This window comes from Loxodonta africana, chromosome 1, assembly GCF_030014295.1.
Source record: "Loxodonta africana isolate mLoxAfr1 chromosome 1, mLoxAfr1.hap2, whole genome shotgun sequence".
Taxonomy (NCBI): domain Eukaryota; kingdom Metazoa; phylum Chordata; class Mammalia; order Proboscidea; family Elephantidae; genus Loxodonta; species Loxodonta africana.
In genome coordinates this window covers 131053871-131071911 of record NC_087342.1, presented here as the reverse complement: position 1 = coordinate 131071911, position 18041 = coordinate 131053871, and the positions used below count along the sequence as shown (strand labels likewise).

Genomic DNA, 18041 nt, shown 5'->3' with positions numbered 1-18041 from the left:
TTTATTCTAACAGTTTACCTCTAAGAATCTATTCTACTGAATTATACATTCACATTTGCACCTGTGTATACAAAGATTTTCACAGTACAATGTAATGCCAGAAGGAAAAATACTGGAAACAATCTAAATGTTTAAAAATAATATGTTAAGATACCATGATAAAATGTGCTATGCGGTGATAAAAAGGAATCAAGTAGATTTATCTTTATTGAAGATGTTTCATATTTTTAAAAAGTTGCAGGACAACCAAGTATCTTGTTTGTGTAAACGGTACAGGCTATAAAGTCAGGCTACCTCAGTTCAAATTCTGGCTCTACTGATTATGCACATTACCTCTGTGGGCCTTATTTTCCTCATCAGATAAATTAATATGATACTAATACCTACTTCAAAGGATTATTCTGAAGATTTAAGGAGAATAAATGTGTAAAGAACAGAACAGTTTTATAGGTATATGGGAAGTGCTCAAGAAATGTTAACTATTATGTACAACAAAAGATGGTAAGTATATATCTGCACCCACATCTACACACAGACATGCAAATACATAAAACATGTGGAGAAGGGTATTGGTCATCTTAACAGTGATAATCATTGGAAAGAGGAGTGGTAGGTAACATGAGAATTGGGGATGGTGTGAAGGGAAGTTTTCACATTTTACTTTTTTTAAAATAATGTATATGTATTCACGTACTTTCTAACTAAATATTTTCAAGTGAGATAGCTGTGACTATTGAGCTTCCCTCCTAGTGTTTGTTTATCTGGTCATAATTATTCTTGTATTGGTTTAGTCAGTTGACAAAGCAGAGTGGACATCCATTACTCACTCTACTGGTGCATTCAGTAAATAGACAGGTAACTTGAGTTTTTTTCGGTGGACTCTATTAAATCAGTTCACTAAATGCTTATTTTTTTGAAATAGTCAAAGCCAGCAGTGAAACACAGCTACCTTGTTGTTTGTATTCTTTTGACATTAAAATGGCAGGTATGAGAGAAATTGTTATGGCTAAGACAGAAAGCATTGAACTCTTATACCACATACTTGAAGCATTATTGCTCATATCTGTCTTCCAGAAGGGAATGCCCGTCTTATTCCTCTGTCCTTCAGAAAACACCTTTCTGTAAGGTGTTGACTTAAAGGAGTGAAGATGATTATAGTCAGTGTATGCAAAATGTGGTCTGTCGACCAGTATCATCAGCATCTCCTGGAAATTTGTTAGAAATACAAGTTACAGGCCTTACCCAACACCTACTTAATTAGATTTTCTGGGGATGGGGGTCCACATTTCTGTGTTTACCAAACTTTCAGGTGATTCTTATGCATGCTAAAGTTTGAGAAGTAGTAAGACGAGGTATGAGAGAGGGTGGCTGGTGCTAGAAGAACATGGAGGTGCCATGATATAAAGAGATCATTATATCTGTGTAACTCTCTTATTAAAGAATATTTGTGTATCATCTTCATTATATATGTGCTTTCAAGCTGAGGCTGCACTAGGACGTGCTAGAGAGCAATATGTTTGTGTAAGGAGTCCCTGGGAGGCACAAATTGTTAAGAGCTTGACTGCTAGCTGAAAGGTTGACGGTTTGGATCTACTTGGAAGCACCTCGGAAAACAGGTCTGGTAATCTGCTTCCAAAAGGTCAGAGCCTTGAAAACCCCATGGAACAGCTCTACTCTGCACACATGCGGTTGCCATGAGTCGGCATCGATTCAACGGCAACTAACGACGAGCGGCAGGAAATTCAAGTGGGAAAGCATTACAATAAGCATCACATAAACGTAGATGGAGATTATCTGCCAGATAGGTTGGCCAAAGAAAGCATGACTCATTCGAAAGTATACTTGATGGATTAGGGAGTACCAGTTCTTAGCAATTGTTATGAAAACTTCTGCATGCCACTTAGACTAGTGCTCCATCATTCTACTGGTTTTTGAATTAAGGCCTGAGAAGCTTCAGGTCAGGTATACTATAACACAATTATTTGACAAGAAGGAGAGAAAGGGTAGGGCCAAATACATCACGATAATGGTTAAAAGGAGGTGGTTTGGAGGGGAGGCAAAAATTGAAAAAGGCACATAAAATAGCACTTATAAATAAATGCCTTTTTTGTGGAGTGTTTTTTGAACAAAGTTCTCTCTCTCCACCTAACTTTACCAAATATTGGGAAAATAGGGATCAAGAGGAAGTTAAGTAGTAAACATTCACACGTGCACATGTTGATGCTAGTCTACATTTAGAGATTTTTATTGTCACATGGCAGTTGTTAGTTTTTTTCCAGTTTGTAAATTTGCCTAAGGAGTATCCAAACCTAAAAAAAGTTTTTGTTGCCTGATCTGCTAAATCCTATGGGTACTTTATTAAGACCTTAATAGTAAAAACTGTGTTTTATTTTTTTCTGTTGTTTGCAGAGCAAAGATGGTCGACCTTTGTCAGCAAGGGATAAACGTGCCTTAAAACAATTTGAAGAAAGGTTACGAACGCTGAAGAAAAGAGAGAGGCACTTAGAATTCATTGAAAACAGCTGGTGGACAAAATTTTGTGGCGCTCTACGTCCACTGAAGGTAAATGGGGTTTAAAAAAATTGTGCTGTCACTTTTCACCCAAATTTATATCATTCATCTCAGAATGATTGAGTTTCCCTCTTGAGGCGTTATAGCATAATGCTAAAAACATGCATTTTGGACTTAAAATAACCTAGTTTTGAATCACAGCTCTACTGTTTGACAGGTCGGGGCAAAGTGCATAACTTCTCTGAGCTTATGTACTCATGTGTAATAAGGATTATAACATAGTTATTGAGAAATTTAAATAAATATATAGCTGAGTAATATAGTATACTGCCAGCATATTGTTTAAGTTTGTATGTTTATATAACAAAGAGACCTGGGACCCATATTAGAACTCAGGAATCCTACCTGAAAATAATAGAGTTTGCCTCATTGTTAGACATGTTTCTGAAGGTATACAAAGGGTCTTATTTAAGAAGAAAAACCATAATTTGCTTGCCTTGAATTCTTGGAAATGAAGTATCTAAACTTCAGTACTAAGTTAAGGCCATCATAATATGACTCTGGGATTTAAAAAGTAGCCATAACTGTTGACCAGAGACCTCTGTATATGCCTAACTTGTATCTGGATGGCAGAGAACATTTCAAACGTCAGAGCTTTGTATACAATACAAAGACCAAACCTGTTGCCGTTGAGACAATTCCAACTTACATAACAACCCTTTAGGCCAGCGTAGAACTGCCCCATAGGGTTTCCAAGGAGCGGCTGGTGGATTCAAACTGCCAACCTTTTGGTTAGCAGCCTGAGCTCTTAACCACTGTGCCACCAGGGCTCCTTGTATACAGTAGCAAGTTGTAATTCAGAAAAATATCGTGAGTGCTGAGTAGACTGGTTTGCAGGGAAGTTAGGCAAGATGAAGCTAGATAGTAAGTTTGGCCTAAATGTAAATAAAATTTTAGAGAACACTGTCAAAGACCAGTCAAGTGCTAATTTGTTGTCTCTTATAATTTGAAAGGAAATGTTCTAGCTGCTCACTGTAAAAAACTCTTTTGAAAGAGTTTGTCCTACTATGTTATCACTCTTTTTTAACCATCTGTTAGAATAAATTTTATAAAGACTCACCTCAGTCTTTTTCCCAAGATGATTTGTCTTCATGGCACCAAAGGTATGATGACATCATTCCCAACCCTTATTTTAATCCTAAATTCTTTATGTTGTTTTATTAGGTTCCATGGAATCGATTCCTACTCATAGGGACCCTATGTACAACTGAATGAAACACTACCCGGTCCTGTACCATCCTTAAAATTGTTGTAGCATTTGAGCCCATTGTTGCAGCTGCTGTGTCAGTCCATCTCATTGAGGCTGTTCCTGTTTTTCTCTGACCCTCTACCAAGCATGTTGTCCTTCTCCGGGGACTGGTCTTTCCTGATAACATGTCCAAATTATGTCCATCCCTGCTTCTAAGGAGCATCCTGGCTGTACTGCTTCCAAGACAAATTTATTCGTTCTTCTGGTAGTCCTTGGTGTATTCAATATTCTTTACCAATATCAGGATTCATAGGCATCAATTCTTCTTTGGTCCTTTTTATTCACTGTCCAGCTTTCACATGCGTATCAGGTGACTGAAAATATTGTGTCTTCGGTTGAGTGCACTTTAGTTTTCGAAGTGACATCTTTGCTTTCTAATACTTCAAAGAAGTGTTTTGCAGCACATTTGCCCAGTGCAGTACATTGTTTGATTTCTTGACTGGAGCTTCCAGGGATGTTGATTGTCAATTCAAGCAAAATAAAATCCTTGACAACTGCAATCTCTTCTGCATTTATCATGCTGTTGCTTATTGGTCCAGTTGCGAGGATTTTTGTTTTCTTTATATTGAGGTGGCCACTGCTATTCATAAGATTTTCACTTGCCAGTTTTTTTTTAGCAGTAGAATGCTAGGTACTTCTTCCTAGTCTGTCTTAGTCTGAAAGCTCCACTGAAACCTGTCCACCATGGTGACCGTGCTGGTATTTGAAATACTAGTGGCACAGCTTCCAGCATCACAGCAACAGGCAAGCCACCACGGTATGACAAATGAGTGATGGTAGATTGTAGTTTCTTGTAAATATGTACAGTTTGGTCTGTAACATTGGCTGCCTTCTTTTAAACATGCTCAGTCCTATTTCAGTTAGCATGTGCTTAAAGGGATTTTTTAAATCAACAATATTTAGTATACAGATTGATTTTGCCAAATAGATACAGAGATATGTAGATACATAAACAGAAAGATACAGAACATCCTTGATACCCCAAAAAGCTACCTGTGTCCCTTTGCGGTCAGTCCCTCATCACACCCCCTCGAGCACTGGCTTCAGGCACAACCACAATTTCCACAGGGATTTCTACTGGGATTACTTTGAACTATAGGTAAATTTAGAGGGACTTGATATCTTAATAGGATCCCTGGTGGCACAGTGGTTATGTGCTCAGCGGCTAACCGAAGGGTGGGTGGTTTGAACCCACCAGCAGCTCCACAGGAGGAAGATGTGACAGTCTGCTGCCATAAAGATACAGCCTTGGAAACCCTGTAAGACAGTTCTCCTGTGCCTTGTAAGGCCACTATGAGTCAAAATTGACTTGACGGCAACAGATTTTTTGGTTTTAATTTAATATTGACTCTTGCAATACATGAACCTGTTAAATCTTCCCATTTATTTATATCTTCATAAATTTCTCTCAGCAGTGTTTTGTAGCTTTCAGGTTAAAGGTCTTGGATATAGTTTGATAAATTTATCTGTAAATATTTCTTCCTTTGTAGACCAATGATATTAATTTCAGTTTTCAGTTATTCATTGTGAGTATGTAAAAATACAGTTGCTTTTATACATTGACCTATTATCTTACAAGCTTGCTTAAGTATTAGTTCTAATAGCTTTATTATAGATTTCTTAGTAGTTTTTACATACATTGATTATATTAGTTGTGAAAAGACAGTTTTACTTGCCTTCAAATCTGATATTTCTGGTTTTTGTTTTGTTTTGTTTTTAAAACTTTCCTTATTGCACTTGCTGAAAAGTCTGCTATAATGTCAAGTTGAAATAGAGAGAGCTAACATACTGGCCTTGAGGAAAAGTGTTCAGTCATTCACCATTAGATATGATGTTAGTTTTAAATTTTACATTGATGCCTTTTAACAGATAGAAGATGTGTCTTTCTATTCTTAGTTTGGTGACAGTTTTTATCATGAATGGATATTGAATTTTGTTATTTTTTTTTTTTTTTGCATCTGTTGAGCTGATCATGTATATTTTTTTCCTTTATTTTATTAATATGGTGTATTTTTAAAAAGTTGAACCAGTCTTATATTCCTGAGATAAACCCCACTTGACAGTGATATATTATCTTTTTTGTATGTTTCTGGATTGATTTGCAAATATATTATCAAGGATTTTTATTCCTATGTTGATAAGAGATATTGGGCTATGCAGTTTTTTTAATGTCTTCATTTGGTGTCAGAATGACGGCTTGCTAAAATAAATTGGGAAGTGTTCGCACCTACTTTATTTTCTGAACTACAAACTCAATTTCTTTGCTATAAAGTTGCTCTTCCATCTGTGTACTATGATTGCTTTTTTTTTTTTTTAAATCCTTGAGCATGTTTTTAATAGGTGTTTTAAAAGTTCTGTCAGTTCTGGATCTGTTTCCATTGACTAATTTTTCACCTAATTTTGGGTCACAGTTTCCTGCTTTTATGTAATGTATGATTGGATGCTGAACAGTACGTTTTTGAGTGTCTAAACTTTGTTATCTACATTTAGAGATTGCTGGCCTTCATGGTTCATTGACTTGTGAATCAATTTAATTCCTTCAGTGATTGCTTTTTAGCTTTTTCAGGGTGGGAGGGGTAGCCTTTACTTTAGGGCATTTAGGCCTGCTACTCAGGTATGACGCGGGATTTTACAGAAAGCCCAGGGTATCCAACAAGGTCTCTCCTCTCTGATTGGTTGGAATACAAATATTTCCCAAGTCTGTGTGGGAAATTGTTCAACCTACAACTCACCATTAATTCTTTGCTTGACCTCATGGAGTTGAGGTCATGTGTTCCTTAATATTCAGCACCAGATTCAAGGGAAACCTTATGTAGATTTCTGCAGTATGATGGTTTCTTCAGAAGCATAATGGTTAAGAGTATGGGCTTTGCAGTTAGATGTACTTGGGTTTGAGTCTTTGCTCTCTTCCTCACCAGTTATGTAACTTCTTGTTACTTCAACTTCCTTAGCCTCAGTTTTCTCATCCTTAAATGGAATTTTATATATATATCATTTTTGTTATGGGGACTAGATGAAATAATGAATGCATTACAGTGTCTTTTGATATCAACAGCTCGGAATATTGCAGCTGTTATTCTTTAGGTTCTATATATAGAATTTTCCAACTTTTTAAATATTGCCTTGGAACTTAGGGAGAAGAGTAGTTTTGTGTTGAAGACTTATTAAAATGAGTATCTAATTAGAATAAGTTAATGGCTCCTTAAAATACTAAATTTGTATATAATACCTAACATTTGTTAAGCATGCTGTCTAAAGTTCATTAAATACTTGATTAAACTCACTCATGACAGAAGGGCATAGTTTGAGTCTAGCTAATTGGCCTGGGTAAGCTATTAAGTTTTAGATATGACTTGAGATTTTATTGTATATGTACCTCTTGTGTTTACATAGAAGGTTATGAATTCATGTTCATAATTATGTCACATAAACACTTTTTAAAGAAGTTTCTGTTTAAATCAGACTCACAATAAAGAACTAGTAAAAAATTATATTTTCATTTGTCCCACTTCTCTCCCAATCCTCCCCTCCCCCAACAAACAAGCAAACCTAAAAACAATTAAACTTCATAAGATAAACAAGCAGTGAAATATGATTTTATCACACAGTAATAATACTTAGTTGTTTTGAAGGTCTGTAGGAATATTTTGATTTTTCTTTACTAAGCTCTCCATCTTCCTAGAACCCTCTGATATGAATATGAATGATATGTAAAGATACAGTAGATTTCCTACCTCAAAGAATAGTATTTAAAGCATGTATATCCTTTCTTTGTTTTGGACCCCACTTAGTGAGAATGTCTAAAGACAGAGACTTTTTAACTTGAAAGAAGGCTTATTAAATATCTTATTGGACGTATAAGTGTGCATTCCAAAATTTTACTTGATCACTCTTTGAGAGGTAAGCTTTGGGTTTTAGTGTAGGTGTTTCATAATTTGAAATAATTGACATGTTTTAGGGCTGCTTTCCTTGGTGGTAATTGGGTATTAAAGGTTGTATAACCTTTGCAGCGTCTTTTGAAGATTGCTGGTGGTAAATTTATGGTATAGATGTTTGAAGATCATGTATGGAGAGTACACTCACCTGTAAGTGATCTAACCCATCTTTACCTTGAGATAGCAGTGAAGCTCAAGTGCATAGAAATGCACGGGTTGGGATTTGGAAATCAGCTGTTTAGGAAAAGTATGTTTTTTTACAGAAAAAAAAAATATTTTTGAGGTAATAAAGACAAAACAGCTTTAAGAACTTAATCTTCCAAAGCAGTAGTTTTAAAAGGAACTTCATTCATACAAGTTACTGAACGTTAATATGTCAAGCATTGTGTTAGGAGCATTTACTATGCTCAAATTAACCTTTTTCTGCAGTGAATAAGGCTAAATTGAATGAACAATTGTTTCAACAAAGATCATGATATAAAGCTAGTACTCCTCCTTTGTGACTCTTTTTAAAACAAGAACTTTTACATAAGATTTACACTTTTTACTATAATGTACTTCACTTGTTCAATTTAGAAATTAAAAACTTGGCTACTTGCTTAGCGGGACATCTGTATGTGATCAAATGAAGGGGAGAACTATGTTGGTCCACTGAGTATTAGCTGTTATTGTTAGTTGCCGTCAAGTCGATTCCAACTCATGGCAACCCCGTGTGTTATAGAGTAGAACTGCTCCATAGGGATTTTTTTGGCTATAATCTTAACTGAAGGAGGTCACCAGGCCTTTTCTTCCATGGTACTGCTGGGTGGGTTCAAACTACCAGCCTTTAGGTTATCAGTCAAGCGCAAACCATTTGCTCTAGGTGTCACTAATATAAAAAGTATTAGAGAATTCTGCAGCATGTTTCTTCTTATTTCAGTTTAACAGAATAAAAGCAGTATAAATCAGATCACTTTTCAAAATAGAATGCTGTATAAATGACTAAAGTGAGGGACATTTCAACATTAAAATCTGAGATGGCACTTAAACTCCAAAAATGAAGCGATTAGAAAAATACCTCATGAGTATAATCAAGCTTTGAATTAGGCAATGGTTCATATTTTGTTTCAAAATTCTTTCTTCATTATGTAACTAAAATGAAACTAAAGGTTCTATGAATTTATTCTCTTACAGTTGCAAAAACAACAAACATAAGTTTCCTAAGTCCATGGGAAGTGAAATCTTAGCTAATTTCTTGGTTTGTTTATTCCTATATCTTTGTCCCCTTCACACCCATTATTTTATCCTTTTGTTTTTTAAGTATGTTCTGTCCAAGGCATTCATATTGAGACAGCATTTTGTTTCTACTAATTCAATAGTCTTTTATGTTCTCTCCCTCTTTCATTCAGTGGAAGAATTTAAAGAAGTTTGTGGTAAAGTAGAATAATCAACTTTTAACAGTGGAGTGGCATTAGAATTTATCTTACTCAATTTTTCATTTTATAAATAGAGTACCTAAAGTCCATAGAACCAAAAAAAAAAAAAAAAAAAACAAAGAAACCATACCCATTGCCATTGAGTCGATTCCACCTCATAGCAACCCTATAGGACAGAGTAGAACTGCCCCATAGGGTTTCCAAGAGTGAGTGGCAGATTCCAACTGCCAACCTTTTGGTCAGCAGTCGAGTTTTTAACTACTGCGCCACCAGGGCTCCCTTAAAGGCCACAGAGTTTACTGTTTGTCTGAGATAAGACAAACAGAAGGACTAGAACTCCACGTTTCCTGACCTGGCGTACTATCACATTTTCTAAATATTCAGATTATACTTATCAATAAAATTGCATTAAATAGCCAAACACATAATTATTTTTTCATAAAATAATTATTAAACATTTACTTCAGTGCCATTTGGAAGTCAGTGTGAATTAGAATTTGAAAGAGAGACAGAATGGTCTGACTATACATTAATACAGAACTCTTAGTTTGAAATATTCTGGATTAAATCATATGTACCAGTAATCACATGTCTATGTTGTTGTTAGGTGCCATCGAGTCAGTTCTAACTCATAGCGACTCTTATATACAGCAGAATGAAACACTGCCCAGTCCTGTGCCATCCTCACAATCTTTGTTATGCTTAAACCTGTTGTTACAGCCACTTTGTCAGTCCATCTCATTGAGGGTCTTCCTCTTTTTTGCTGAGCCTCTACTTTACCAAGCATGATGTCCTCCTCTAGGGACTGGTCCCTCCTAGCTACACATCCAAAGTATGTGAGGCACAGTCTCACCATCCTTGCTTCCAAGGAGCATTCTGGTTGTACTTCTTCCAAGGCAGATTTATTCGTTCTTTTGGCAGTCCATGATATATTCAATATTCTTTGCCAACACCACAACTCATAGGTGTCAGTTTTTCTTCGGTCTTCCTTATTCATTGTCCAGCTTTCACATGTATAGGAGGCAATTGGAAACACCATGGTTTGGATCAGCCACACCTTAGTCTTCAAGGTGACATCTTTGCTTTACAAAACTTTAAAGAAGTCTTTTGCAACAGATTTGCCCAGTGCAGTGCATCTTTTAATTTTTTGACTGCCGCTTCCTTTGGTGTTGATTGTGGATCCAAGTAAAATGAAACCCATGATACCTTCAGTCTTCTCCCCATATATCATGATGTTGCTTATTGGTCCAGCTGTGAGGATTTTCACTTTCTTTATATTGAGGTACAATCCATACTGAAGGCTCTGGTCTCTGATCTTCATCAGTAAATACTTCAAGTCCTCTTCATTTTCAGCAAGCAAGGTCGTGTCATCTGCATAACACAGGTTGTTAATGAGTCTTCCTCCAGTCCTGATTCCCTGTTCTTCTTCATATAGTCCAGCTTCTCAGATTATTTGTTCAGCATACAGATTGAATAGGTATGCTGAAACGCATTTTTCCTGATTTATACCATGCATCCCCTTGTTCTGTCTGAATAACTGCCTCTTGATCTATGTACAGGTTCCTTATGAGCACAATGAAGCGTTCTGGAATTCCCATTCCTCAGAATGTTCTCCATAATTTGTTATGATCCACACAGTCATATGCCTTTGCATAGTCAATAAAACACAGGCAAATATCATTCTGGTATTCTCTGCTTTCTGCCAGGACCCATCTGACATCAGCAATCCCTGGTTCCGTGCCCTCGTCTAAATCTGGCTTGAATTTCTGGCAGTTCCCTGTCAATAGACTGCTGCAGCCACTTTTGAATGATCTTCAGCAAAATTTTACTTGTGTGTGATATTAATGATATTGTTCGATAATTTCCATATTCGGTGGGATCACTTTCTTGGGAATAGGCGTAAATATAGATCTCTTCCAGTCAGTTGGCCAGGTAGCTGTCTTCCAAATATCTTGGCAAACAAGTGTTGAAACATCTCAATTGGTATTCCATCAATTCCTGGAGACTTGCATTTCACCAATGCCTTCAGTGTGGCTTAGACTTCATCCCTCAGTACCATTGGTTCCTCCTTATATGGTACTTCTTCTGAAATGGTTGAACATCAACCAGTTCTTTTTAGTAAGGTGACTTTGTGTATTCCTTCCATCCTTTCATGCTTCCTGAGTCATTTAATATTTTCCCCATTATTCCAACTTGAGGCTTGAATTGCTTCTTCAGTTTTTTAAGTTAGAGAAACACAGACTGAGTTCTTCCCTTTTGGTTTTGTTATCTCCAGGTCTGCATACATGTCATTGTAATACTTTACTTTGTCTTCCTGAGCCGTCCTTTGAAACCTTCTGCTCAGCTCTTTTACTGCATCATTCCTTCCTTTCACTTTAGCTTCTTGACGTTCAAGAGCAAGTTTCAGAGTCTCTTCTGACATCCATTTTTGTCTTTTCTTTCTCTCCTGTCTTTTTAATGACCTCCTGCTTTTTTCATGTATCACGTCCTTGATGTCATTCCACAGCTCATGTGGTCTTCTGTCATTAGTATTCAGCACGTCAAATCTATTAATTTTTTAAAAATTTTTATTGCACTTTAGATGAGCCTTTACAGAATAAACTAGCTTCTCATTAAACAGTACAAATATTGCTTTATGACATCGGTTAACAACTCCACGACACATCAACACCCTCCCTTCTCAACCTTGGGTTCTGTGTTACCAGCTTTCTTTTCCCCTTCTGGCTTCTAGTCCTTGCCCTTGGGCTGGTGTGCCCCATTAGTTTCATTTTGTTTTATGGGCCTGTCAAATCTTTGGCTGAAAGGATGAGCCATGGGAGTGACTTCATTACTGAGCGTAAAGGTGTCTGGGAGCCATACTCTTGGGGTTTCTCCAGTCTCTTGTCAGGCCAGTAAGTCTGGTCTTTTTTTGTGAGCTAGAATTTTGTTCTACATTTTTCTCTGGCTCTATCTGGGACCCTGTATTGTGATCCCTGTCAGAGCTGTCAGTGGTAGTCGTCAGACACCATCTAGTTGCACTGGACTCTGTCTGGTGAAGGCCATGGTAGTTGTGGGCCATTAGACCTTTGGATTAATCTTTCCCTTGTATCTTTAGTTTTCTTCATTCTCCCTTGCTCCTGAAAGTGTGAGATCACTATTTTATCTTAGATGGCCACTCACAGGCTCTGAAGACCACAGATGCTACTCACCGAAGTAGAATGTAGAACATTTTTTTTATGAGCTATTTTATGCCAATTGAGCTAGATAGTCCGTGAGACCATGGTTCCCATAGTCCTCAGTCCAGCAATTCAGTTCCTCAGGGAGTTTGGATGTGTCTGTGGAGCTTCCATAACCTTGCCTTGTATGAGCTGTGCTAGCTTCCCCAGAATTGTGTCCTGTCTTAACCCTTCACCAAAGTTACCACTAATCTATTATTTAGTGTTTTCCCATCCCCACCCCTCCCCTCCCTCGTGACCATCAAAGATTGTTCCTTTTTGCATGTAAACCTTTTCATGAGCTTTTACAATAATGGCCTCATACAATATTTGTCCTTTTGTGATTGACTTATTTCACTCAGCATAATGCTGAATTATGAGATGCTTCGTGGATTCATCATTGTTCTTTATCTTTGCATGATACTCCATTGTGTGTATGTATCGTAGTTTGTTTACCCATTCATCTGTTGATGGGCATCTGGGCTGTTTCCATCTTTTTCTATTGTGAACAATGCTGCAGTGAACGCGGGCTTGCATATGTCTATTCCTATCATGGTTCTTACCTCTCTAGGATATATTCCTGGGAGTGGGATTGCTGGATCATATGGTATTTCTATTTCTAGCTTTCTAAGGAAGTGCTATATCGATTTCCAAAATGGTTGTATCATTTTGCATTCCCACCAGCAGTGCATAAGACATCCTGTCTCTCCACAGCCTCTCCAACATTTGTTATTGTCTGTTTTTTTGTGTGTGTGTGCCAGTAACGCTGGGATGAAATGGTATTTCATTATGGTTTTGATTTACATTTCTCTATTTTTTTTTTTTAATGGCTAGTGATCATGAGCATTTCCTCATGTGTCTGTTAGCCACTTTAATGTCTTCTTTGTTGAAGTGACCATTCATTTCCTTTGCCCATATTTTAATTGGATTATTTGTCTTTTTGTTATAGAGGTAACTGGATTTTCCTGTAGATTTTGGAGATTAGACCTTTGTCTGATTTGTAACAGCCAAAAATTTTTTCCCACTCTGTAGGTTTTCTTTTTACTCTTTTGGTGAAGTCTTTTGATGAGCATAAATGTTTAATTTTTAGAAGATTCCAGTTATCTAGTTTATCTTCTAGAGTTTGTGTGTTGTTGGTTATGGTCTGTGTCTTGTTAAGCCTGTGTATTAGGGTCTCTAGCATTGAACCTGTTTTTTCTTTAGTGAATTTTATAGTTTTCTGCCTTATATTTAAGTCTTTGATCCATTTGGAATTAGTTTTTGTGTATGGTGTTGAGGTATGGGTTCTGTTTCATTTTTTTGCAGGTGGACATCAGTTTTGCCAGCATGATTTGTTAAAAAGACTGTCTTTTCCCCATTTGATTACTTTGGGCCCTTGTCAAAGATCACATGACTGTAGGTAGATGAATTTATATCCGGGTTCTCAATTCTGTTCCATAGGTCAACGTATCTGTCATTATACCAGTACCGGGCTGTTTTGACGACCGTAGCCGTATAGCAGGTTCTGAGGTCAGGTAGCATGAGTCCTCCTACTTTATTCTTTCTTCAGTAGTGCCTTACTTACTCGGTGCTTCTTCTCTTGCCATGTAAAGTTGATAAGTTTTCCCATCTCTTTGAAGAATGTTGTTGGTATTTGGATCAGGATTGCATTGTATCTGTACATTACCTTGGGTAGAATTGTCATTCATTTTCACAATGTTCAGTCTGCTTATCCATGAGCATGGTATGTTTTTCCATTTGTGTAGATCTCTTGTTTTCTTGCAGTAGTGTTTTGTATTTTTCTTTGTATAGGTCTTTTATATCACTGGTTAGATTTATTTTTAAGTATATTATTTTTTAGGGGTTGTTATAAAAGGCACTGTTTTCCTTTTCATAGTTCTTTTTATTGGTATATAGGAATCCAACTGATTTTTGTGTTTGTATGCTTATCTTGTATCTTGCTACTCTGCTGAATCTTTCTATTAGTTCCAGTACTTTTCTTGTGGTGTCTTTTGGGTTTTCTATGTATAGTATCATATCATCTGCAAATAGGGACAGTTTTACTTCTTCATTACCAACTTCGATGCCCTTTATTTCTCTTTCTTGCCTTACTGCTCTAGGTAGGACTTCCAGGACAGTGTTAAATCGGATTCTTGATAAAAGGCATCCTTGCCTTGTTCCTGTTCTCAAGGGGAATGTTTTCAGCCTTTCTCTGTTAAGAACGATGCTGGGTGTTGGTTTTGCATAGATGCCCTTTATTATGTTAAGAAATTTCCCTTCTATACCTATTTTACTGAGAGTTTTTGTCAAGAATGGGTGTTGGACTTTGTTGAATACCTTTTTGGCATTGATTGAGATGATCATGTGATTTCGTTTCTTTCCTTTTATTTATGCGATTTGTTAACGTTGATCAATTATCTAATGTTGAAGCATCCTTGCATACCTAGTATGAATCCTGCTTCGTTGTGGTATCTTATTTTTTTGATACAGTGCTGAATTCTGTGGGTTAGAATTTCATTGAGAATGTTTGCATCTATATTCTTAAGAACCATTGGTCTGTAATTTTCCTTTTTTGTGGCATCTTTGCCTTTTTTTTTTTTTTTTTTGCCTGGTTTTGGTATCAGGGTTACGCTGACTTCATAGAATGAATTCAGAAATATCCCTTCCTTTCCTATGTTTTCAAATAGTTTGAGTAGTACTGGTGTAAGGTCTTCTCTGAATGTTTGGTACAATTCTCCAGTAAAGCCATCTGGGCCAGGGCTTTTTTTGTTGGGAGATTTTTTATTACCTTTTCCATTTCTTTTCTTGTTATGGGTCTGTTCAGATTTTCAACATCATTTGGTGTTAGTTTGGTAGGTAGTGTTTCTAGAAATTTATCCATTTCCTCTAGGTTTTCAAATTTGTTGTAATATGGTTTTTCATAGTACTCTGATATGATCCTTTTTATTTCAGTTGAGTCTGTCATAATGTCTCCCATTTTATTTCTTATTTGGGTTATTTGTGTCTTCTCCTGTTTTTCTTTTGTCAGCTTGGCCAGTAGTTTTTTGATTTTGTTGATCCTTTTAAAGAGCCAACTTTTGGTTTTGTTGATACTTTCTATTTTTCTGTTCTCTATTTCATTTATTTCTGCTCTGATCTTTATTATTTCCTTTCTTCTGGTGGCTTTGGGCTTCTTTTGCTCTTCTCTTTCTAATTGTTCAAATCATGTAGCTAATATTTTGGCTTTATCCCTTTTTTGATGTGTGCATCTATTGCTATAAATTGACCTCTGAAAACTGCATTTGCTGTGTCCCAAGGGTTTTGGTATGATGTGTTTTCATTCTTGTTTGATTCTTAGAATTTCTTGATTCCGTCTCTGATTTCTTCTATTACCCAGTCTTTGAGCAGGGTGTTATTCAGTTTCCATGTAATTGATTTTTTTCCATGTTCTTCCTGTTGTTGATTTCTACCTGATGGCATTATGGTCAGAGAAGATACTTTGTGTTATTTCAGTGTTTTGGATTTTGTTGAGGGTTGCTCTGGGGCCTAAAATGTGGTCTCTTCTGGAGAACGTTCCATGTACATTGGAAAAGAATGTGTACTTTGCAGCTGTTGGGTAGAGTGTTCTATATATGCCTATGAGGTCAAATTGGCTGATTGTGTCTTTTAACTCTTGTGCATCTTTGTTGAGTTTCTTTCTAGATGTCCTGTCCTTTACTGAAAGCGGTGTGTTGAAGTCTTCTACTATTATTGTGGAATTGTCAGTTTCTCTTTTCAGTGCTGTTAGAGTTTGTTTTGTGTATTTTGGAGCCCTGTCATTGGGTGTGTAGATATTATGGTTATATCTTAATAATGGATAGCCCCTTTAATCATTAATCCCTTCTTCCTCTTTTATGGTGGATTTTGTTTTAAAGTCTATTTTATCTGAGGTTAGTATTGCCACTCCTCTTTTTGGTAGCTGTTGGTTTGATATATTTTCTTCCATCCTTTGATTTTTAATAAATTTATATCTTTGTTTCTAAGGTGTGTCTCTTGTAGGCAGTGTATTGATGGATCCTGTTTTTTCATCCATTCTGCCACTCTCTGTCTCTTTATGGGTGCATTTAGGCCATTTACATTCAGTGTAATTATTGATACATGTGAGTTTATTGCTAACATTTTGTAGTACTTTTTAAGTGGTGCTGATGTTTGTAGATTTTGTTTTTACTGAGACTTTATGTTTTTCTTTCAATTAGTAGGTTTGTTAACTTTCTTTGTGGTTACCTTGAAATTTACTCTTGTCTTGCTCTCCATTAGAAAGTTCTATACCTACACCATTTATTCCTGCTTTTATTGTTCTGAGGTTGTTGTCATTTACAGATTAAGCTCTCTGGTTCCCTGCTGTAATTCTTTTGATTTTGAATAGTCCTTGAGGGTTTATTTCCTAGATTGGTATCTGCCTGGAACAATGTTATGTCCTAGATTCAGGCTGTGGCCTGTTGTTTGCTCTAAAACCTGTGGTCTCCCTTCAGTAATTCTTGTATGGTTGGTTTAGATTTTACATATTTCCTTAATTTCTGTTTATCTGGAAATGTCCTAATTTCAGTATCATATGTGAAAGAGAGTTTTGCAGAGAATATTATTTTGGTTGACAGTTTTTTTCTTTCAAGCTTTTGTATATGTCATCCAGTTGCCTTCTTGCCTGCATGGTTTCTGATGAATAATCAGAGCTTAGTCTTATTGTTTCCCCTCTGTGTGTGAGTTTTCTCAAGTTGCTCTCAGGATTCTTTCTTTGTCTTTGGTTTTACTGAATGTGATTATGATATTTCTCGGTGATTTTCTTTTGGGATCTATCCTATATGGGCTTCATTAAGCTTTTTGGATGGTCAGCTTTTCATCATTCATAATATAAGGGAAGCTTTCTATTAGCAATTTTTCAATGGTCCTCTCTGTGTTTTCTGTTTTCTCCCCCTGTTGTGGAATTCTAATCACTTGCAAATTTTTGTCTTTGGTTGTATCCAACATCATTCTCAGAGTTTCTTTATTTTTCTTCATTCTTTTTTCTGATATTTCCTAGGCTAGAAGGGGCAGAGATGTCACATAGCACCAGGTATTGAGGAGACAGGAAAATAAGTATAGAGAGACAAGAAACTGAGAAATGAAGAACAGGGGAAAAAAAGAGGAAGAAGTGCTCCCGGGGATCTGACTGGCGCAGCTACGCAGACCAGGGAAGTGGCTCCCAAGTTGTGTGGTACAACTCAGCTAGATGGGCTTCCAAGCTGCGAAAAGAAAAAGAAAACAAACCAGAACAGAACAAAACAAAACAAATCTAAAACAAAGAAACAAAGGACCCCGGGAATCCCACCAGCATGGCAGCGCGGACTGGGTAAGCAGTTCCCCAGCCAAGAGGTGCTTCACAGCCTTTCAAGAAGAAGCAATGATGTCACACAGAGCCAGGTGTTTGAGAGAAATGAGGGGGAGGAGGTGAGAGGCAGGGGAGAAACCAAAAGAAGTGGAATAAAGCCATACTAGCAGCAAAGAAATGGCACTGAAAGAGCCCGCCCATGTGGGCGGGGCAAATACAAGCAGCACAGATTCAGAGGTGGTGCCTCCTGGCCAAGAGACTGTGGCCAGTGGGAAGTGGCGGCTGAGTGGGGAGGAAGAAGGGTAGGGAGTGGGAAAGCGTATATTGCTGGTTACTGGGTGCTCTATCTCCTGTTGAGGGCTCCATGAAGCTGCT

The 18041-nt window shown here is 37.0% G+C and overlaps 1 protein-coding gene across 3 annotated transcripts in view; it reads left to right on the top strand.

Annotated features, from left to right (window-relative positions):
• LMBRD1 (LMBR1 domain containing 1) overlaps positions 1 to 18041 on the top strand; it is a 184492-nt gene that overhangs the window by 115058 nt on the left and 51393 nt on the right. For all 3 annotated transcript variants that reach the window (XR_002784952.2, XM_010586811.2, XM_064287815.1), the window contains exon 9: positions 2410 to 2562. Coding sequence is in view for 2 of the 3 variants with exons in the window: in XM_010586811.2 (XP_010585113.1) it covers positions 2410 to 2562 (153 nt within the window). In the remaining variant the exon portion in view is untranslated. The remainder of the gene's footprint in view (positions 1 to 2409; positions 2563 to 18041) is intronic.